We start from the raw sequence: 23,874 nt of genomic DNA, 5'->3' as shown, positions 1-23,874 counted from the left end.
ATTGCGTGAGGCACATAAAGCATGGTTATCTGTCAAGACTTCGTTCACTAAGAAAGCCACCTGTCACAGCTCTAAACAATCTACTCTGTCTAAGCTGTGTACAATAAAAAATGATTGGTGGAAGCACACAGCAGAAAATGTTCAACAGGCTGCGGAACAGGAAGACCTTAAATGCTTTTACTATCGATTGAAAATGGTTTTTGGTCCCTTATGTCACTTCTTAGTATTAGCACATTAGGATTGAGATAGTGTAGAGGCTGCCTTATTAATCATAGACTTGGAAATGTAGGTTTGGAAGGGATCTTGAGAAATCATTTAGTCAAGCCACTTGTGCTGTGGCAAGACCAAGTATATACTTGCACCATTCCTGACAGGTGTTTGTCTAGCCTATTATTAAAAATGTTAATAACTATTCTGTGCTAGTTCTGTGGATAGAGGAGCTTTTCTTCTTTTCTTTTGCACTAAGATTCAAACACAACCCTCTGTGGTCTGTTAACTGATATCAAGACTTACAGTTTTTCTTCTTTACTCTTTACTTTCTCAGGTGCGGAATCAAGTGGGGATATGGATGTTCTCCTGACCCATCCAAGTTTAACTTCTGAATCAACCAAACAGGTGCCTGTCTTTCTCTATACAACTTATTACTATTTGAAAGTTGAGTTTTATGAACTTTTATCAGCAGATCATAGAATCATAAATTCCTTTGCATTCAGGTTCATATTGCAGCTTTTTGCATTTATTCCTTGACAACTTTTTATAGTTTATTAATAAAATCCTGAATATATGATCTAAGCATTATATGGGGAATTAGGCAAACTACCTTTCACGTGTTTGGATGTGACACGTTTTAATCATGTTGTAGAAGTATTTTGCATAACTCTTATATATGCCAAAGAAATTTCACATCTAATATATTGAATACAGTGCGTGCAGGCCTGGCTCAATAGCTAATGCTTTGCACTTCAGTGAGGAAGATAAAGTTTATTTCAGTCTCTTGCTCCTCAGGCCACCAGGGGATTAGTACTTACTCCCTGTGGTGAAAAGGGTGTGATCCCTTTTGCCTAATACTGTAGAAATGCTCAAAAATGCTGGCTGTTTGCAGCTGGAAGGACAATGGCCAGGACCATGGAGGGCACAGGGTAATCAGACAGCTGCTTGTTCAGTGTAATGTGCTTGGTATCTTTTTTCTTGTTTACAAATTGAGTGTACTTTTCTGTAGCATTGTATAGAGATCCTGATTTATATCACAACAAAAAAAAAAATGCCCTGCCTTCTTTGAGACTATATGCACTTTTGGCAAAAAACAGGCTTTTATTATCATGTCACCAAAAATAGCTGTTTTCAGGAGAATCCCCCACACTTCCCAAAAAAAGCATGTGTTTTTAAAATGGAAAAACATTCTCACAAGACGCTTAATGCAGGCTTGACTGTTCTATCTGACGCTATGAGACTCTTATGGGGCACACCAAAAATGTCATTCATTTACATACTAGTGTCATTACACTCTGTTCCAGAGTTCCTTTATTCTACTGGCGAGTTATGCAATTAAAGTGGAAGTAATGGATTTGAAGTGTCCAGCAGTAGCAAAGTCTCCTTTTATTTTTTTTTATATCAGTGTCTCCCTCTTGCACTCATTATTACAGATACTGAGGGTGGAAACTCAGCAGAGGACGAGGGCAGACTTAAACTAGTTGAGTGAGCCTGTAATTTTGTGCTCCCAAATATTTTGTTTAAGTGTAACCAACTTTTTAGAATTTCCAGGATCACATTTTCTGAGGTGTCTTGAAAGAATTGCATCGTTCTCTTAAAGACTTTTTCCCTTTAGGCAATTGCATATATTTATACCGTTAACACACTTTAATCACTTTTTTTTCAAATAGGTCTTAAAGAGGAATGAGGTACCTTTTTGTATGGAGCGAACCAACAGAATAGGAAACAAATCTCCCACGGTATATTATGCCACAGAAAAATCTTTAACTGTCACTGAAAGTTGGCAGTGCTATTCTTTAGTATTTACAAGAGAATATTTCTAGATTAAATCAAAGCAGATGCTAATGGACCTATGGAAACTAGCAAGCCACAAAAACAGAAGATCATTAATTTAGAAATATAAGATTTAAAATTGTACAACAAGTTTTGTCAAGTCTGATGAAAATACTTCAGTGCTCTTCTTTGTCTTGCAGTACAATAGAGGTTTGAGAGAACAATTTTCCTTAACCAGATTCTCAAGTAGTGATTTATTTATGGTATGTAGTTTCTGCCAAAGTCTCAGTATCTGGTCCTGAAAAAATATTTTCCATCAATGAGATCTCCTTGGTTTTCACAAGGATATATTGTACATATGTGGGTCACACTGCTGGTAAACAAACAGGTTCCTCTTTCTTAGTTAGGTAATGTTTCATTTCACTTTGTTTACTTTTGACATTAATTATTGTTTCCAGCCAAAGCTTTTGCACCAAGTTGTAGAACAACTGAAAAAAATCCACTTTGTCACAGACACATTGTCAAAGGGTGATACGAAATTCATGGTGAGTTTTCTTTGAATATTTAATGTAAAAGACAATATCTCTGATTAATGTACAAGAAATACACATTTTACTGTTACATACCTCTGATTTTAAAAAAGGAAAGTTTATGCAGTAACTCAGAGTAATAGTTGGCTTTTTCTTATAATATTAACATCCTACAACAATCTGTCTGTTTGCAATAACCAAAGGAGATAGAATTTTTTCCCTATGAAGCATTTTATCCCATTGTGTTTATATTAAAAAAAAATCAAAAAGTCTGTTTCAGCTACATGTGTGGAAATGTTTGTAATGAGCATTCTTTCCTTTTGTAGATTAATGTGCAGTTTTGCATTCTTTAAATTGTAAAAAAACAAACAATACAAAAACAAGTAGTATGTAAGGAGTGAAAACTCTAAATCCTATCCCTCGGCGACTTACTATCAGAGTCCAGTATGTCATAACATTCAACATATCTCCATCCACCCTACCAACTACTATACTCACTTTCTAATTCTTTTAATGCTTCCCCCCACTGGCTACCCTTTCCCTTCTCATGCCCCACTACACACCTCTTTACTAACACATTTCTTAGGCCAGATTCTCAGACTCAAAGTACACTCCCACCTTGCTGTCACTGCCTCTGGCCTATAATGCACTTTCAGCTCCTTCAGCCTACACTGGATGATGATCCTGAAATTTGTCTTGAATTCACAATTTGGTCTAGATAGCCATATATTCGATGTGAAACTCTCCAAGATTCAGAGGAACCATCTTCTGCTGTGATAATAGCCTCTGTTACTTGAAGACATAGACTGCTCTGGTGTGAGTTTCTGTATCATCCTCTTTAGTTCTGGATGCCAGTTTATGGCATATGAGAAAATTTGTGGCTAAGCTCAAACACCTTTCTATTAATTTCACATCTAAATCAAAGTAAAGGAAAAAACCTTCTCCCAGGCTTGACGTTCAGAAATAGGGCATTCCTCTGAAAAATTACAACTGAAGTCAGCCATCAGGTATTGTAGAACAGAACATAAAAGGAATCTTTGACCCCAGAATAGCTCTGAGGGTTTATGACCAGTCTTACATTTCATTGTAATGTACCTTATCGGGAGACAGACCCTTAAGCTAAGCACTCCTCTCTGTCTGGAAGAACAAGCTGAAGTCTTTGCTTTTCAAAAGAGAAGTTGTTTTTGTTTTGGGTTTTTTTAGGTTTTGTGGGGGGGGTTTTGAGTATTGAGCGAGTGCTATGATGTTTCACTTCCACCTGGAGTTTTGTCTCTACAGGCTCCAAATACCTTGTTCTTAAAGACATGAAAAGTTAATCCCAACAGATGAGTAAAACCCTAAGAAACAGTTATGACTGGACTGAAGACAGTAATTGATTAGTTCCATTCAATCTTGATAGTAACTTAATGATGATCTTCATAAGCCAGAGACTTGTAGGACTGGTGTTGCTGGCCATGCTGTGGGAATCCACTTTTTCCTAAATGATCACCGTTAAGTTTATATTAAATCATTAAATTAAAATAAACCATAGAAAAGAATGTAAAATATAAACCAGATCCTACACATTAATGTTTCAAGTGGATATAAATATCTATTCTTGAAACTTAGGCTGTTACAGAGGGAAAGGTATTATCAAGTGGTTCCATATATTTTCACGTGAAGTAAAGGGGATGAGAATCAGAAATGGATTTCTGTGCTCACCTCAGTTAAACTCTGTGTCCAGTTTCTTGTGAAATTAAACTTGTTGTTTTTCCTGGCGTTCCTTAGAAGGATAAAATCAGTGAAGTTGTTACACTCCGTGCTCCTGGGATGAGAAAAAAATATAAAGAGGAAAATTAAATTGAACTTCATCCCAATACTCTGGGCTATTCTCAGTTGCTAATTTAATAGAATGGCTCTTATTGATGAAGAATATATGCAGGATAGCTGCTTGATTGCCCCAGACTATGTGGTGCATATGTTTATGTACTTGTGTGAGATTTTCAAGTAGCAAAAGGAGGAGAGATAGGACTTCATCAGTCACAGCAGATCAGTGAAAGCCACATTTAGAAGGGCCTTTAAGTAATTAGCAGAAGCTGCAGGGACCCACCCAAAACGGTGACCATTTGATAACCCACCAGCTGGTTATTTTATCCAATGTTAGACTAATAGGTGAAACCACCCGAAACACCAGTTCTTGGGATAAGCTCTTTGTAATGGAACCAAATCTATGCCAGAAACTGGTCACACTGGGATTCATGTCTGGCCAAATTAAAAAGAATTATGTAGGGTAGCAGTGAATTGTCTGGTGTCTCACTCTGACCTAGGATATTTCAGTCTTCTGTCCTCTTAGCCACAGAGCTCCTCTGATCAGAAATATTTCTATTTTCTGCTAAGGACACTGTGATAGGAAACAAAGTGGTAATATTTTTTACTGTAGTATTTTATTTTCTTGTGTCTCCACTACATGTTCTAGTCTTTATTTTTTTTAAAAGAGACAATTCACTGATTTTTGGTGCATCTCCCTTTCAAAGCTATTAAATAAGGGATAGTGGATTTGAGATGAAATTCAATTTCTGTAGGAGTAACTGCTACTTCACCTTGGCCAGCCCTTCTGGTATTAGAACCAACTTGCTCTGAATTTAAATCTTGACCAATAGCATTTCCAATGTACAAGTCTATAACAATGTGACATTTTACTGTCTATGTTCTGTGTAAAACAGTCATTACTGGAGAGGACATATTGATGTGTCAGGGTAGAATAAGTAGAAATGACAGGCAGTGTTGAAATCCTGGGAAAGTAAGTGGAATCAGGACTGCAGCTGAAGTTAGAAATGTCCCAGAGTGAAGACAACAGAGCTTATAAAAGAACCCATAACATGTTCCAAAAGGATACAGAATTGTTGAGCTTTCAGAACAAACATAATCAGGGAAGGAAAGGAAAAACTTAGTGTAGCTGGAATACATTTCTACAAGGTTTTTCGGGTTTCCTGTTTAAACAGCTCTGATCATTCATCATAACTCTTCTCCCTCACCCCCTGTCATCCCAGAGAAAGTTATCAACTACACATAAAATAAAGCCTGAAGGTGAATTAAATGGGTTATACAATGATTCTTTCTGCTTTTTTTAAATGTCAGAAAATGCCTTTCCGTTCTGACTTGCATTGGCTGCAATTTTTATCCATGCTTTCCCCCTGCTTTTCTGTTTAGCTGTCATTTTCCATTCGTGACCATGCGTTCTCAGCATATTTGTAATTGCAAAAGTAGAGGCCTGGGAGTTGGGACTCTGGAGTTCTATTTGTGCCTCAGCTTCCCAACCTCAAAACAGTTACTTACCTACTCTGCGTTGTATTTTGATTTTTTTTCCCTAAAATCTCGTGTTCTTTATGTGAAAGGTGGCATAGAGGTACACATTATTCTGCTCTTTCTGTTTTAGCTGCTGTGTTAGGGGATTATGTCAGTTGCTACTCAGTTATGGAATTGATATGTCTATGTCCCTGAAGCAGGGAGGGATAGTTGAGATGTCCTTTTGAGTCCTTCACTTAACTATATTCTAGCTGATTGTGTGCCTGAAGGAAAGGAAGAGGGATTCCTTATGTTTAGTAGCTCTCCGGTTTAGTATTAAAAAAGTTTATGCTATCTGGGGAAAAGGGCCTGGTTTGTGTTAAGTTTGAGAGACCAGGCTAATTTCAGCCTTGAGTGTTGTGATACTTGCAGAGTTTAGATTTATTTAGGAGGTTTTTAATTTTACAAATCTTTGCCAAGCGAGTATCAGAAACGCAACAAATATTACAACAGTTAGCTTTTGTTTAAAGAGACATACAGGAATATTGTCATCAGGTCTTTATATTTAACATATAGAGTGATTATAATTAAAATCCTTATGTTTCTAGTGGTCCTACTAAATTGAGTGATATCTCAATATACACAGTTAACAGACCTACCCAATCTGATGTAAAATATTCAAAAAAAATTGGACAAGTATATTGGGTTTTTTTGCAGGTGAATGTGTATTTTCTGAGTATTAAAGGTAACCAAATATCTAACTCTCTATTTGTCCTCTGTCTATTTTGATGGGTTCATAACTGATGTGTTAATTTTTCTATAACAACCACGATCTATATATAAACATAATAATTTTAACCAATCCTGTACGGTTGGGCTATTTTTCTTTTTTCAATGAGAGTCTGCAAAGAGCCAGGCAGCTACAAGCAGATGAGATTAAGTCTTCATTTCCATTTTTTGTGATCATTTTCATTAGAAAGCCTTCGGAGGATTAGCAAAGGATCATGTGGTCATAATATCCAGCAATTTGTGATATTTGGTTACTGTTTGCATCCTAATACTCTCTGACTGGACATGTCCACCATATAGACAAAAATAATCCTCTTTCACCACAATTTCTCCAACATTTATCCCCATTCAATCTATTTTTTAACCTGACTGGTGTGAGATACCACTGAAACAGTATCTTGAAGGTTTATTTTTTTGTGCTGCATACTGAAGTTGTTGGTACTCTTTTCCAGATCAGACCCCATTCTTCTGGGGTAATTTGTCTACCAACATCCTTTTCTCAGTGTGTCATATATAGACACTATTTTGTTAGTAAAGCTGTCTGCAAAGATTAATATAAATTAGTTATATTTTTTGTTTTATTTCCAGGTTGCCATCACTTCTATTGTAATTAGCTTTCTGTATAGAAAGGTTTCAGAGTGGTAACCGTGTTAGTCTGTATCAGCAAAAACAACGAAGAGTCCGCTAAGGTGCTGCAAGGACTCTTTGTTCTTTTTGTATAGCAAGGGTTGTCTAGAAAGTTTAGAAACATTAATGCCTGAGTTGAGAGTACAAGTACCAGGACAGAATGGGTCAGTTAAATTTAGTTTTGATAGCTAAATAAGTTAGAAAAGTTTCTTGACTGAATAGCTGCCTAGCCGTGCATGTGTATTCCATTGCTCTCCCAATGTTTGAAGCTCTCTGGTTTGCGATTTGGATTAAAATCTGGACTATTTGCAGTGGGTGTCATTGGCAAGGGAGAAGAGCTTATTTTCTCTCTAGCTCTATCCAAAAGCCATAGCGTTTTGCCTTTGCTAAAGGATGTCAATTTCTGGAGTGTGTAATTTTTATTAATCATGGTAGCCTAGCAGTGTGTACACTGCTGCAATATTCTTGTTCACTAAAGACCCGGTGTTTCCCTGGGTCAATGCACCCCCAGTCCACTACTGTCTTGAGTTGGTTGGCTTGACAGTACCATAGACTATTTGGAACAGCTAGTCCCCTCTAATGGGTCTGTACAAAGTTACTGGTCTCACTCTTGGTATTTTTGTATTTCATTCTAACAATGTCGTCTGTATTCCTATAAGTGTTTTTTAAAGGTAAGTGATAGTAATGAGTCCTGGAATGAATGTTATCCTAGAAACAAAAAAAAGCTTTACTACAAATTAGCAATCTTCCATCGTGGTTATTAACGGGGGGAAATCATAAGCCCAAACAAGCAAGTTTAATAAGCAAACCTTTTATTCACCTCTGAGACCGTATGCCTGTGCATGATCACATAACTAGACAGACTCCACGGTCTACGTTTTAAAACTATTTTAGTGTGTTTCTCTTTTAAAAGAAAAAAAAAGCCCAATACAATTTAAAACTCTTATAACTTTATAATTTCTGCTTTCCTTGTGTCCTTTTAGGGTGTATGTCAGTTGCCAAGCAAAGAAGATGGAACCAATTTTCTATACAGGAGAATTGATATCAGGTAAAATTTAAATGGGATAGGCCTGCACTCTTAGGGTAGAACTGGCATTTGTTAAAGCATCATCCAAAATGGGGGCATTTGTCATGATTCCACCTCCTTGTGTGTATCATACAGAACAGGACTGCACAGCCCACTCAGCTTCATGATGGGGCATTTATGAAAGTGCTGTGTCCCAATCCCTGACTGCAAAGCAAGCCTCCCTTCTCGTGATTCCAAAACAAGGATCTTCATTGCTATCCTTCCCCTCCAGCAATTACTGAATGGGGAGGTTTGTCAGGGTACTGTGCCTTAACCGCTCAGTAATAGTTTAATGGCAAGAGTTGTTGCACCACCCTTTCCTTTTGTATGTTCCTGTAGGATGATGGATTTTCAGGAATATTGCAATCTCTTTGGTGATGTTTTAGGAATAGTTATACAGAGTACTGTAATGTGCTAGTAGAGCATGGGGTTTTGATGTAAATGGTAATAAGACTAGAGAAACTGTGCCTCAAGTGAATTCCAGCTGACTTGGAACTGAGATTTTGTTTTGTTTCTTTTACTTTAGGCTGATCCCCAAGGATCAGTATTATTGTGGGGTACTATACTTCACAGGCAGTGACATATTCAATAAGAACATGAGAACTCGTGCCCTGGAAATGGGCTTCACAATCAACGAGTACACAATCCGGCCCTTGGGAGTTACTGGTGAGTTTGGTCTCTACCCAAAGTGCTCTTTCCGGTCTCTCTTGTTGTGATGCTCCCCAGGGATACTCAGGGTTGTGAGGCACATCACTGCCTGCCCTTTGTGTGCAAGGGTCTTGTCTGTGCTTGCTGTAGCTCAGCTCCCTGAAACCAAACCCCTCTGGCTACACAAAGACTGCTTTCGAGGCCTCCACAGATACCTCTCTTTGTGCAGGCTAATAAGTACACACCAACCCTCAGAGTCCTTGGCCCGCACCTTGCAGTGACCCACTCCTGTCACCGAATGCTCACAGAAATTAGTAGATTGGCTCTCCTCCAGGGAACAGTGTACACACATTTGTTTGATTCAGCTCCTATATAACATTATAGCACTGAGATATATTTATAATGAAAACAATCATAAGTTTATTATTAGAAGCTAAGATTTAAGAGATAGGAAGGATAACAATGGAAGCAGAAATGGTTATATATAAAACACGCTTCCTAGAGTTAGGGGTTTTAGTCTGTTAGTTTATCTCACCTAAAGCAGTCTCCCAGCATCTCCAACCAACATGGCTGAGAGGTTCTTTCATGAATGCAAAAAGCCCTGTCCTTTTTGGTTCCTCAGTGGAGGATAAAGAGGTGTCCTTCTCCTTATAGCCCCCCAAATTAATTGTTTTGTCCCCAGAGTCAGAGTCCCCTGTAATTTAGGTTTCAGAGTAGCAGCCGTGTTAGTCTATATCCGCAAAAAGAACAGGAGTACTTGTGGCACCTTAGAGACTAACAAATTTATTTCAGCATGAGCTTTCGTGAGCTACAGCCCACTTCTTAGGATGTAATTTAGTCTCTCATATCTACCTATCCCCATTTACTCCATGTGCAGATTTGGCTTCCATTATATTGGCTTACAGTGATTAATTTACATAGCCAACAATGTGACACATGAATAAGTTTCCTTTGTGTGACTCAAAACCTGTTTGTCAACTCCAGCTTAGGAGACAGTCTTCTTAAAACATATTTTCAGTACACATACACAACTCCTGGAATATTATCCATACATAGATTTTTGCAACACTTCTGAGGATCTGTATGACACGCTTTTATTAGATACCTCACTTGACTCTCTTTGGAGATGGTCTACGAAAGCAATGTCATGGGTCTAGTGAGTTTGTCAGGGCTGCTAGGAGTTGTTACAGAACAGTGAATCCTTTGCCAGTTGGCATTGAGGAGTTGTTAGGTTCTCAGGAAAGTGTGAATCTTTCTTCTCCAAACAGACCCATACACACACAATAGTATTTCAGGATGTTTCAAGGGCTACTGCCAAATGCCACAGTTAAATGTAGCACGCTATTCTCTCTGACTTCAGAGACCTACCTAGTATCAGCTAGGCAGCTTTCTTCTCTCCTGCATACAAGAGATCCCCCCTCTGGGTCTGCCTGATCCAGCTCAATGGAATTTTGCCATTGGTTTCAATGAGTACAAGACCTGGTCTATTTGTGCCACACAGGGCAGGCATCTGTTTTCCAGCATTATAACAAGACTGTAGCTTTTTGTTGGTTTGGGATGGGCATACTGTCTAATTTTAACTGATGGTGTATATTTATAAAGCTGTGTCAAGAGCTAGAGTTCTAGGATTGGCACTCTAAGGTTGAGATACAAAGTTGCTGCATTTACAGTGATACATTCAACACCTTGTGACATATTGATCAGGTTTTTTTGCACAGAAGATCTAGTTTTTAGACCTTATCTAACTATTAACCAGACTCCTATTTTCCTTTTCATTCATTTACGCAGCTTCTTGGTTTTCAGACATCAGCCTGTTTTTTCTAGATAAACTTGTCCTTGCTTTATAAAATGGTGTCTGCATAGCCCTGCTACTCATAATGCCTTGCGAAGTTGCTCCTTCACCTGTCTGTCATCTTTATTGTATTTGCAGGAGTTGCTGGGGAGCCCCTCCCAGTAGAGAGTGAAAAGGATATCTTTGATTACATACAGTGGAAGTATCGAGAGCCAAAAGAACGGAGTGAATAACTTGCATTCAAAGTTTCGCTAGCTAGTGCTCACTTATTTTGTAGCTTTTATGAATAATCAGCGGAGTCAAAACTAGGTGCATATTTATTGCTTGAACATTACTTCAGAAGGTGTGTATTACTGACACTGTTTTTAAACAATAGTTCCATGGCACTAGAGTAAAATGTGTTGTAAAAATTAAATCACCTAACATAGCAACTTGATTACTTTCCTTTTATTCAAAAATACCTTTAATACACACATGGTTTTTATCTGAATTTGAATTAGTCCCTTTGCTAAGGTGCTAAGATAAGTCTGCAGGGAAAATGAGCAACCAAGCAGCTCCCTCACAATAAAATTTCTCATAGATTAAATTGGGAATTGGTCCAGATTTTGTCTTCTAATAATAAATTATAGTCTTCCTTTTTCTCCCTGGGACACTAGATATCTGTGTTTAGAAAGCACAGCTTTTGTTTTATTACTTTCCCCTACAATTTCCATGGAAAAATGTGGCTGCTCAACAAGGACAGTTACTATTAGAATATTCAATGGTGGCTTCTAAATGAAGATATTGTATTTGTTTTTCATAAAAGTCAATGTACTTGTCATAAATAATATTTAAAATATTCACCATGTGAATAGATTTATGGGTGGCCAAGTTAGTAGGTGCAAAATAATGAATTAAAGTCACAATATCCCCTCTTGTCTCTGACAGTAACAGCTTTAGTCCATGGGATCACTCTCTCCGCGTAAAGAAAACTGCATTTTAATTTTGATACATTTCCCTGAAGTGCTGCAAGCCAGAGGTCAAATCTGCAGACTTCACAATCATAATAAACTTTAAAAAGCTGGAAACCATATCAGATTTCTGTTAAAACATGTTGGAGATGCTCAGCACAAAACTCAGCTATTTATTATTAAATATAACAGACGAGCAATTGCATAAGGAAACAGTTTGGTTTAATAGCTATTTACTGTATGTTAGGATCATAGCACTTAGGGAAAGGAATTAGCAGATAATCAAGTCCATTCCTATAGGTCTTCACCTCCTGCCCTGAACTATAATTGTGCACTGTAAATTGGCTGCACGTTCCATCTCAATCGTGACTGTTCAAGTGGCAGGTGAAATTTTATATTTTTAATTATACAGCCAGTAAATATGTTGGCAGACAGAGCATTTTTGATGTCTTCAGATGAGAGGTTTTGTTACAGGTTTTGCATTGATAGCAATTAGAAGGTGTCTATCACTGTGGTATCTAAATACTATAGAGAGAATGAAAAAAATATTCACATAGTGCAGGCTAGGTGCAGTTTAAGTTGCAATATAACTTTCATTATAACCCCCAGTTTTTACTTATTCACCACTTTCACAAATTCCCACTGATGGTCTTAATGATTTTTTCCTTATGTGCAGCTTGCAGTATCTTAGGTGTCTACTGCCTTTTGCCTAGATAAAGCTTGCTCTCATCTCTGTGCTGCTCTATGTAAATAGTTTATGAAGCACTTTTTGATGGTGTCTGACATTTACATGTGATTCTGTCACTGAGTCTGAGATGGAGCCGGAAGTGGAAACAGCTTTCTTCTGTGGCTCTGAACATTCTGGAAACACTTGAGAAATAATTTGAGCCTACTGACAAGTAAATTGCAATTCCTGTGAAAGAATCTACTAGTTCCTTTAGTAATTTTTTTATTTTAGTAAATAACTAAATAGTTGGAAACCAGCTGGAGAACCTTCGAATTTTTATACATGCTACAGCTATGATAACTATAAAAAAGAAGCCTAGATAGATTGTAAAAGCAGACAAAAAATCAAGTCCTTTTGTACTTCATGCTATCTGAAAGGTATAACAAGTGGGGTTCCGTAGGGGTCTGTTTTGGGACCGGTTCTGTTCAATATCTTCATCAACGATTTAGATGTTGGCATAGAAAGTACGCTTATTAAGTTTGCGGACGATACCAAACTGGGAGGGATTGCAACTGCTTTGGAGGACAGGGTCAAAATTCAAAGTGATCTGGACAAATTGGAGAAATGGTCTGAGGTAAACAGGATGAAGTTCAATAAAGATAAATGCAAAGTGCTCCACTTAGGAAGGAACAATCAGTTTCACACACACAGAATGGGAGGAGACTGTCTAGGAAGGAGTATGGCAGAAAGAGATCTAGGGGTCATAGTAGACCACAAGCTTAATATGCGTCAACAGTGTGATACTGTTGCAAAAAAAGCAAACGTGATTCTGGGATGCATTAACAGGTGTATTGTAAACAAGACACGAGAAGTCATTCTTCCGCTTTACTCTGCACTGGTCAGGCCTCAGCTGGAGTATTGTGTCCAGTTCTGGACACCGCATTTCAAGAAAGATGTGGAGAAATTGGAGAGGGTCCAGAGAAGAGCAACAAGAATGATTAAAGGTCTTGAGAACATGACCTATGAAGGAAGGCTGAAGGAATTGGGATTGTTTAGTTTGGAAAAGAGAAGACTGAGAGGGGACATGATAGCAGTTTTCAGGTATCTAAAAGGGTGTCATCAGGAGGAGGGAGAAAACTTGTTCACCTTAGCCTCCAATGATAGAACAAGAAGCAATGGGCTTAAACTGCAGCAAGGGAGATTTAGGTTGGACATTAGGAAAAAGTTCCTAACTGTCAGGGTAGTTAAACACTGGAATAGATTGCCTAGGGAAGTTGTGGAATCTCCATCTCTGGAGATATTTAAGAGTAGGTTAGATAAATATCTATTAGGGATGGTCTAGACAATATTTGGTCCTGCCATGAGGGCAGGGGACTGGACTCGATGACCTCTCGAGGTCCCTTCCAGTCCTGGAGTCTGAGTCTATAAATGATTTTTGTAAGCATCTGATGGCTACTTAGTGCAGCCCACAAGGATACAACAGAGCCCATATGAACGAAATGTGTATCTAAGGTTGCCCAGTGCCCAGATCTCACTTTGAGCTGGTTGTTTCCTCCAGTGCAGGGCTCTGTTGGCCTGTGGAAGGTTAGGAATAGTTTTATAGAATCTTACATAAATTAACTCTGGAGTAGACAGCAAATCCCTTGTTCTCCCTCTGGATCCAGTGTTTATTGGCTCTTTAGCTTCTTTGGCAGATGTTTAAGCGAGATCGTTGTGGCAGCCCAGTGAGCGGTGGTCGGCAAGACAAACCAGGGCCACAATCACAGCGTTGGAAAATTTCTGGACCTTGAGCAATATCTTTGTGTCCCCGGCGGGAACAGACCAGTCCTTCACGGAGAACTGGCTTACAGATTTTGGTCCAGAAATGGCGAGCGCAGCAAAGCCCAAAGGCACAATCTGATGTGCGAAGGCAGCTTTCTCCCTCTCGACCTGCAGTAAGCAGAATAAAATGTATAACATACTCCATGTCTTTGAGGTTCTTGGCTTGAGTGGTAGGCACTGAGTCAACAGCTCAGAGGAAAGTTGCTGACCACAAAATTGAGGATTGCTAGCAGAGGGGTGGGACTCACTTCAGACCAGTCCTGATCTGCCCCATTGTGGAAAACCCTCTTCTCCCCTGCAAAGACCTCTAGCTGATCTTCTGGCTTAAAAATCAGCAGGCATGCTAATGGTTAAACATCAGTCATAACTGTGGACAAGGCTTGCAAGAATCTTCCTTCATATGAGGATTATTTTTCCAAATGAAAAAGATCTTTGGGCTCCTACTCCCTCCCAGTTTTACCATTTTGAAATCTATCTGCTTTATTCACCAAAGAAGTTAGCAGCTAGTGTGGTGCCTATGGAACATTACTAACTGATAATGGCAGCTACACTACTACTACAGATTGGTTGGTTGGGCCAGTTTTAAGAAAAAGCTGCATTGTCTATAGATTGTACACATATCCTGTCTATAGAATCATAGGACTGGAAGGGACCTTGAGAGGTCATTTAGTCCAGTCCCCTGCACTCATAGCAGGACTAAGTATTATCTAGACCATCCCTGACAGGTGTTTGTCTAACCTGCTCTTAAAAATCTCTAATGTTGGAGATTGCACAACCTCCCTAGACAATTTATTCCAGTGCTTAACCACCCCAACAGGAAGTTTTTCCTCATGTCCAATCTAAACTTCCCTTGCTGCAATTTAAGCCCATTGCTTCTTGTCCTAGCCTCAGAGGTTAAGGAGAATAATTTTTCTCCATCTTCCTTGTAACAACCTTTTTATGTACTTGAAAACTGTTATCCTGTCCCCCCTCTGTCTTCTCTTCTCCAAACTAAGCAAACCCAGTTTTTTAGACTTCCCTTATAGTGATGTTTTCTAGACCTTTAACCGTTTTTGCTGCTTTTCTCTGGAGTGTCTCCAATTTGTGCACATCTTTTTTGAAATGTGGTGCCCAGAACTGGACATAATACTCCAGTTGATACCTAATTAGAGTGGAAGAATTAATTCTCATGTCTCACTTACAACGGCAAGAATGTATTTGAGTCACCTCATCCTCCCTTTCCTAAGTCCTCTCTTTGCATATGCCTGCTTGTGATTTTCTCTTAAATTGTAAGTTCCTTGAGAAAGAGATTATTTCCTCTCTGTGACCCCATTCCTACAATCATTTAAGTACATGCATAAGTGTTTACAATTTCAGACCTAGCATATGCTAATATATTACAAATAATAATAGTAATAGTTCTTTTGAGCTTTTTGAATTACTGAGCTCTTGAGACCTTATTGCCCTCTGCTGCTTTGGTTCTGTTTGGTCCTTTTTCTAATCATGTCAGTTTCCCTAGGTTAATGTTGTTTTATGAATCTTAATTTTTGTATTCCCTGACTTGTTACATATTTAGTTCCTTCCATTTAGAGAGTTTCATATTATGTTACCTGTAAAATTGGGATACTGATACTGACCTTTATTAAGCGCTTTGAAATCTGATGAAAAGCACTACATAAGAGCTAGGAATTATCTATTATTAAATGCAAACAATGTGCTCTCTTACAGTTGTTTGCATTTTGTTTGCACTAGATACAATGTGAAGACAACCCCAAATAGTGGTATCCTAACATGAACTTTCATCCTGCAAGTAATCTGTGTTAGAAAATTGACAAATAAGAAACTAATCTAACAATATTTATTTCTGAGCAAGCACTAGCACTCACAATTTAAATAAATGGAGAACAGCACATTGCTGAATGTTTTTAACAAAGCCTGACCTCTTCCCACTCCTTTGCTAGTTTGCTAGCCATTAACTAGCAAAATTGGTTTGTGACTTTTATGAAAAGTGATTTCTGACGAGCACAGTGTAAATTGCTAAGTAGATCCAGATTCCACGCTGCACTTAGTGCAGCCAGGGATGGGGAGGGACACCAAGATAGTTGTACTTCAGTTTTGTGACGCCTGGATTCTAGAACTGTTTGGGAGGCCAAAGGCTGCAATAATTTAAACCTGGCTGTCCCTAGCTCAAAAGGTGCTTGGAAGCCGGGAATAGCCTTGGAATAAAGACACTCAAGCTGTGCTCCCTATGCCGAGGGCACGGTGGCAGAGAGCTGCTTTTCCTGATAACAGCCAAAAGGCTGGCTTAATCAAGTTTTGCATCACCAGAGCAGGGTCCAGAATCTAATCAAAATATTCCTAGTGAGTAAAGAGACGAGGTGGGTGAGGTAATATCTTTTATTGGACCAACCTCTGTTGGTGAGGGAGACAAGCTTTTGAGCTTCCACAGAGCTTGAATATAAAAGAGGTTACCTCACCCACCTTGTGTCTCAAATATCCTGGGACTGATGAGGCTACAATACTGTATTCAAACCTGGTAAGTAACAGTTTATATTTTTACAGAAAAGATTTTATGGGGATTATTGTTCTCTGCATTTGTCTTAACATAATTCCTGACAATTTAATATTCAAAACACGTAATTCTGTGATTGGCATTATTATAACTTCCATGTAGGAAATAATGCGGTTCTCCTCAGTGCATAATTTTAAAGCACATTGGTCCCAATCTGTTTATTTTCTTTATGTAATAGAATGCTAGGGGTCTCCTCCTTTTCCTAATGGAAGGTTACATACACATGCCTCCATATAATTTTACTTTTCCAATCTGGAATATATTTCTCCTCCAAGATTAAATATAATTACTGGTATTTCTCTGCTTTTAGGCCCATTTTACCTTTATTGCTTGGAGATTTGACAAGTCCTTTTTTAGAGTTCTTTTCTTGGATCTGGTGTTGAGTTGTCCCTTTTGAATCAGAACCGTCCTGTTCATCAGTCCTCCTTCCTTCTGTTGGGGTAACTACTTCAGTCTGGCTGCAAACATCTGGTATAAAGGTGGAAGGTTGTAATTTTGGACAGAAGCGCGCAGGGGGAAGAATGCCGACATAACTGCTTTGAGACAACAAATGATCTTTTATTCCAGATGTGAAAATGGATCCAATTGCCTTGTCTCCCTCCCTCATACATCATACTTTTATAGGTTCATACCTGCGTAGATTTTAAGGATAAAAGGGATCATTATGATCACCTTAGTCTGAGCTTTTGCATAACAGACCATAGATTCTTACCCAGTAACTTCTGCATTAAACCTATAAACTCTGTTTGAGATATAGCAGTGGTTCTCAACCAGGGGTAAGCATACCTCTGAGGGTACACAGAGGTTTTCTAGGGGTACATAAACTCATCTAGATATTTGACTAGTTTTATAACAGGTTACATAAAAAGCACTAGCAAAGTCAGTACAAACTAAAATTTCATATAAACAGTGACTTGATTATACTGCTCTCTATATTATACATTGAAATGTAAGTACAATATTTATATTCCAGTTGATTTATTTTATAATATGGTATAAATAAGAAAGTAAGCAGTTTTTCAGTAATAGCATGCTGTGAGACTTTTTTGTATTTTTTGTGTCTGATTTTGTAAGCAAGTAGTTTTTAAGTGCATCTTGGGGGTACGCAAGACAAATCTGATTCCCGAAAGGGGCACAGTTATCTTGAAAGATTGAAAGCCACTGAGCTATAGCAGATCTTTTAGAAAGGCATCCTGTCTTGATTTAAAGACTTTAAGTGATGGAGAATCCACCATGTCCCTAAGTCAGTTATTCTAATGGTTAATGAGCCTAATTTTAAAAATGTGCACCTTATTTTTACTCTGAATTTACCTAGCTTCAGTTTCCAACCATTGAATTTTGTCATGCCTTTTTCTGCTAGATTAAAGAGTCAGCTGTCCACTGTCAGAAGTCTCTTTGTAGGAGTTGTAGGCCATGATCAAGGCATTTTCCGTTCCTCCCAACTCCTTTTTGGTATCACTGCCTTTCAGAATACTGTCTCCCATCTTATAAGTGTGACCCTACGTTCTTTGTTCCTACATGTTTGTGACCTTGCATTTGACACTGTTAAAACACACATTGTTCAAGTGAGCCCACCCTACCAAGTGATTCATGTTGATCTATATAACTGAGCTGTTCCCATCTTTATCACTCCATCAATTCGTGTCATCTGCAAACTTTACCAGCACTGATTTAACATTTTTTTCCAGATCATTGATACAGATATTGAATAGCATTTGGTGAGAACAGATCCCAGTGAGACTCCCACTAGAAACTCCCTCCCCCCTTAGGAGGAGGATTCCCTCTTTAGTTAGTGTCAGCTAATCCAGTTTCTAATCTATTTAATATGGCCCATATTGATTTTTTTTACAGTGTTAAACTTTTTAATCAGTGTCACATGGGACTCAAACACATTACAGCAATTAAAGATAGTTGTGTTGATATGATGTATTTTATTAACCCAACTTGTCATTTCAGACACACTCTATTTTTTTTAAGATCTGTTTTCCATAATACCTTGATGATCATGACCAATTATGCCACCATCCTTTAATTCTTTACTGATTGGATCCCATACAATCCTTTCCATTACTTTTCCTGGGATTAATGTCAGACTAACTGTCCTATAGTTATTCCTGATAATCCCAGTTACCCTTTCTAAACGTTGGTACAACATGAGCATATTTTCAAGTCCTCTGGAACTTTCCAGTATTCCAAGATTTGTTAAATCAATATTAACGATTCAGAGAACTCTGGCAATTCTCTAATCTTGGATGCAGGTTATCCAGGCCTGATGATTTTAAAAATATATAATAGTTGCTGTTCCTACTTATTGGTGGAATAGCAAGAATGTTAACACGTCATCTTATCATTGTAATACATTAAAACATCCTTGTACTACAGTAGAACTTCAGAGGTACAAACCCCAGTGTTACAAACTTCCTGGTCAACCACACACCTAATTTGGAACTGGAATTACACAATCAGGCAGTAGCAGAGACCATAAAAAACCCAAAACACACAGATACAGTACTGTGTTAAATATAAACTATTAGAAAAATAAAGGGAGAGTTTAAACAAGATTTGACAAGGTAAGGAAACTGTTTCTGTGCTTGTTTAATTTTAATTAAGATGGTTAAAAGAAGCATTTTTCTTATGTGTAGTAAAGTTTCAAAACTGTATGAAGTCAATGTTCAGTTGTAAACGTTTGAAAGAACAACCATAATGTTTTGTTCAGAGTTATGAACAACCTCCATTCCTGAGGCGTTTAACTGAAATTCTGTCGTACTTTCCAAACACAGAATTATTATTGAATACTTTTGCCTTTTTCCGTATCGTAATTTATATCTTTACAATCCTTATCTAATTTCAGACCTATGAAATTGTTCAGATTTAATTTGTTCCTGATATATTTAAATAACTCCTTCTGATTGTCCTTAGCCCTACTGGCCACAGATATTTTTTTCCCCCCCATTGATACCTTTAGCTTCTTTTATGAGTTGTATGCAGTTCCTAACTACCAGTTGTAACTCATTACTATCAATTGCCCTATTCTAAATGTGTTCAGATGCATGTATAGGACTTTTATTACTTTATTTTACAGATGCCTCATGGTAAAGATAGTTGCTTGTTTTAAAGAAATGCTGGAGAGCTCGATGATCTCAACATTAGCAGGAGGTAAGGGAAAACCAGAAGAAAATTTAAAACAGGCACCAACCACTTTTGTGTTTAGACTATATAGATTATAAACATATAGTTCTAATTTCTACCAACCTTTAAATATCACAGACACCAGATGATTATAGCTTACCATTTAGACAAATAGTCCCTGGGCAGCACATAGCATTACGCTTGCATCTTCTTCGTAACCCACGACAGGTAGCACAGAAGGGTACTTCATCTTCAGGCTTGAGGCAAAATTTGCTAGCATTACAGTCCTGGTCTGTTGTGCACTGTGAACTCTACAAAGAAAAAATAATTTTCCTCAGAGAGGGAAAATGCTGTAAATCAGCAATATTTAGAATAGAATACACATTGCTCACACACCAAAAAAACAAACAAACAAAAAACTGCTGTCCCCTTCATTGATCAGTCCAACATGTTGTTTTTGGAATAATCTTTCTTGGGTCTGGTCTGTGATCTTCCATTTGATTGGGAGCTCTGGAGGACAAGGTCTACACCTCTCTATCCTGTATTGGGCCCAGCACAGTTGTGATCTTCAGCAAGTAACAGCTCGTTAACAAAACTGACATGTTTTTAAAGCAGCAGCTTGTGCACATTTGTTTGTTATACATGCCAGTAGTTAAACTAGCCTAATGTTACACAGCAAATCACTTCTCAAATCAAGATTAGAACTCTAGCACCCTTTGCTCACCCCGTCTTGCACTCAGTGCGTTAGAGCATAGTACTCTGCTGAAGAGCTGATTAGTGCTGACAGGCCACTTGCTCTGACTTCATTTATATTTTAATAGAGTGATTTCTTGATGTCATTACATTTTTTAAATGTTTCCAATTTAGAAATGCACAACAGCTATGACAGTATTAAAATTCTATCTGCTAGGATGGTTGATCCAACTCCAGTTATCACATAGCTGGGTCTGTTGGGGTCAGGAACATAAGTATTTTTTGTTTCCTCTTAACAATTCTAATACTTTCTGGGCCAAGCACTACTCCAAGTAGTTGTAACCCTTCTATTTAAAAACTGATATCAGTCATAAGATTTTAGCAAAATATTACTAATATTCTGAGATTGTTTAACCCTTGAAAATTCAATTCAGGTCCCCAACTGACCCCCAGTGCTCTCACCTTTCTGGTGCCCTGCACTTCAGCTGAACTCTTGATGCTGTTGTAGTCTAGGACCAGGGCTACCAATGGGGAACAGACGCAGCTGAGCCCCAGCAGCAAGACTGCCACCATTCTTCAGGCAGGTTGATCTGTGTTTCCCCCTGTGAGTTCTACAGCGCTTACCCGTTATCTAAGATGTGCAAAGCTTGAAAACAACACAGATTCAGCAAATATGGGATATTTGTGAATCTTTTTAAAAGAAAAAATCTTGAATAAAAGTCCTTTTCTTATATTTTACATCTCTAACCTAAGAGAAAAATCTGTGGAGAGGAGCTCTGTCCTTCCTGGGGTATTTATAGCCAAGTTTGCTGTCCTTTCCATCCCCTCCTCTCCTCATTTCCTTTCTCTTCAGCCCACACAGACTTCAACAAATCTCTTCAAATCTGTTTGATCAATAGTTCAAAACAAGGATTCACTAAAATGAGCAAGGAGGTAGGGCGGCAGCAGCTACCTCTCCTCAGGGGCTGAGCCACTCCTAATTATTGTATATCAAAGTTAGTTCAAAGGGACAGCAGAAGAGCAGGATGTTTGTATCAAAGGCAGACATTGCTAATCACCTGAATTTCCTACCCTCCTTAATCCCTTTGCAAAATGTTTTTTTCCAAGATCTGTTTTCACAGCTAATTGTGCTCCAAGAAAGAGTGAGTGATTCATGTGGGCCAGTCTGCCAATTACTAAACATTTATCCCTGGTATGTTGGGAATATAGAAAAAACTGTCTGGTTAGCTCTGGCATCCAGTCACAATTATCACTTAGTTCAAGGCAGCTGCCAAAATAATCTCTGCTCAAGTCAGATGTGTTTGGGAAAGCTTTCTTGCTTCCTGTAGTGGAATAAAACTGTTTGAAGCTAGTGTTCATTCAGAAAACTAGGATATGTATCTGCTTTGATCCTGACTCAAGTTGGGGGCGGGGGGTACTAGTAGTAAAATCACAGAATATTTATCTTCACAAAATGTGATTGGTATCTTTACTGTCATCTGTATCACATTGCCTTAACTTGAAACAATTGGAACTGGATTATAGATCTCCAGCTGATATATGCAGAATTTGACATGCCTCCAATCTCCCCAAACAGAAAAGTCATCTTCTCTCTCAGAACTTTGCCATTCAGTTGTCATGTTGAAACATCACCCAGGACAGATTGGTAGTGGAAAGCCTGCATGTATGCCTTAAGCTACTCTATACTAATGTTTTAAAGTTAGAAAAAGAATAAAGTACCTAATGTTTTTATCCATTGTACGTTTCCTGTCAACACTCCCAAGTTAATAAATATGATCTGCATATTATGCCATTAACGCAGTTGATGTAGGACATAATTTCTTCTGAGTTCCATTGCAGCTTGGCTATCAAAGGGTGGCATGAGCGCGGGGCTGGGAGTCGAGAATTCCTGAGTTTGAATTCTTGCTCTACCATTCACTTTCTCTGTGGCTTTTTGCCCGTTTCTCGATTATTAAAATGGACCTAACGCCTCTTCAGAATAATGTAATAAGGATATATTAAACAGTCAATGTTTGTACAAGGCTTTGATCACAGTTATATAAATGGTGTTATAGGCCTCCTTGCCTCTGTTTTATAGTCAAAAGCAGTTTTTAAATTTTGTTTGCCCTAGATAGTAGCCATGCTATTTACTATACTTTAATAAAGTGATAGTTTTCCTAGGAAGTAGCCCCCTCAAACTCCCAAATAATTTAGACCATCATCCTTTCTGTATCACAAAACTACATTTCTCACAAATAAATGATAGCCGGAATGGGTGTGGTTTTATTTTAGGGGGACTGTTCCTCCTGAGTGAGCTGTGTCTGTCCCTTCACAAGTGGTTTCCCTATGGTCAATCCTTGTTCCTTCTTAGAAATATATTAGTCCTCTGGAGCAGCGCAGCTCCCTTTAGGAACATCAGTAGTGAGAACAGGGAAAGAAAATGGGTCAAATCTGCTTTTTTTAAGATGCTTTATTTCCCTGGCTCTAACCCACAATTTAAGTTTAATTTTGCCCTAACTAGCTTCCCTCCTTTCACACACCACCAGCTCTTGGGCATTCCTGCCACTCTTCCATATAATCTTCTACTTTAGAAATAGCTTCCAGCCAGCAGGGCAAGAAAGAGGCTCTTCTGCATTACTTCACTCTTCCTGACCCACCCACTAAGAGCTGTCACAATAATTGCAGCAGCACAAGGCATTCCCTTTTTCCAGTGCCCCCTGGCAAGGACTGTGTAGCCTTTTCTACAGAATTTTTAGCAATTCTCATGCTATTGGTTTACTCCGAGTGTAGCTGTATCAGTGCTAGATCTAAGGTGAGAGAATTTCTGAATGTCTTCCATGTAAGCCAAGGCCTCCATCTTTGTGATGTATTTCTGGAGGAATATTTTCCAAGTGATAGACTTCCTTCCATTAAATAGCCCACATCCACATTCCACTACACCGCCTATGTAAGGATTTCTAGATTTATAACTGCTGCTGTTTAAGTAGATTAAAGCAACTATAATTATGACTCCTGACTCAGACAGTTTAAGAGAAATAAAACTGATTTGGAGGAAAAAAAAGTTTAAACAATCAAAGATACTAGAATAAGTAATTCCTTGGCAGAAATTCACAGGAAATCTTTATTGAGGTAACAGATGAAAGGGAAACATTGATGAGCAGACAAAATTACAGGAGATATTTATTGTAACTTTTGAAAAGTGTGTTAGTCATAGAAATCAAAGTCAGTACTTGAAATAGTTTACAATTTAAGCTTAGATGTGATATGAGTCTGAGTAACAAACAATTTGGAGGAGTTGTAGAAGGGCCAGGGTAACAATATGATAACGTGGTTTATTACCTTAGGCATGTGTATGCCTTTTTCCTTCAGTTAGGATGGAGAGAGT

The 23,874-nt window shown here is 38.3% G+C and overlaps 2 protein-coding genes across 8 annotated transcripts in view; one reads left to right on the top strand and one right to left on the bottom strand.

Annotated features, from left to right (window-relative positions):
• POLB (DNA polymerase beta) overlaps window positions 1–22,306 on the top strand; it is a 35,930-nt gene extending 13,624 nt beyond the window's left edge. The window contains exons 10-18 of one of the 7 annotated variants that reach the window (XR_007772567.1): window positions 545–615; window positions 1,881–1,949; window positions 2,442–2,528; window positions 8,177–8,241; window positions 8,786–8,925; window positions 10,838–11,042; window positions 14,011–14,250; window positions 19,771–19,844; window positions 22,087–22,306. Coding sequence is in view for 2 of the 7 variants with exons in the window: in XM_050940205.1 (XP_050796162.1) it covers window positions 545–615; window positions 1,881–1,949; window positions 2,442–2,528; window positions 8,177–8,241; window positions 8,786–8,925; window positions 10,838–10,932 (527 nt within the window). In the remaining 5 variants the exon portion in view is untranslated. Of the gene's footprint in view, window positions 1–544; window positions 616–1,880; window positions 1,950–2,441; window positions 2,529–8,176; window positions 8,242–8,785; window positions 8,926–10,837; window positions 11,131–13,998; window positions 14,251–19,770; window positions 19,845–20,944 lie in introns of those variants that run through there. The other 6 variants (XR_007772566.1, XR_007772568.1, XR_007772570.1 and 3 more) reach the window with 6 other exon arrangements.
• DKK4 (dickkopf WNT signaling pathway inhibitor 4) lies at window positions 13,995–21,083 on the bottom strand. Its single transcript, XM_050940377.1, has 4 exons — window positions 20,973–21,083; window positions 19,978–20,128; window positions 17,010–17,156; window positions 13,995–14,245 (listed from the first exon to the last, which is right to left on the bottom strand). Exons 1-4 carry the CDS (start codon window positions 21,081–21,083, stop codon window positions 13,995–13,997), a joined length of 660 nt encoding a protein of 219 aa, XP_050796334.1.
• Window positions 22,307–23,874: the final 1,568 nt, after the last annotated feature.

Source organism: Gopherus flavomarginatus, chromosome 2, assembly GCF_025201925.1.
Source record: "Gopherus flavomarginatus isolate rGopFla2 chromosome 2, rGopFla2.mat.asm, whole genome shotgun sequence".
Lineage (NCBI taxonomy): Eukaryota > Metazoa > Chordata > Testudines > Testudinidae > Gopherus > Gopherus flavomarginatus.
This window is presented reverse-complemented; position numbering and strand designations above follow the sequence as displayed.

Excerpts from the sequence above, each read along its gene's own strand:
- DKK4 (XM_050940377.1), bottom strand. The coding sequence starts at position 21,083 with ATGGTGGCAGTCTTGCTGCTGGGGCTCAGCTGCGTCTGTTCCCCATTG. Across the intron at positions 17,157-19,977 it reads AGGGACTATTTGTCTAAATG|ATGTTTGCAGCCAGACTGAA; the intron begins GTAAGCTATAAT and ends CCTTTATACCAG. Across the intron at positions 14,246-17,009 it reads CAAATCTCCAAGCAATAAAG|GTCGAGAGGGAGAAAGCTGC; the intron begins GTAAAATGGGCC and ends TGCTTACTGCAG.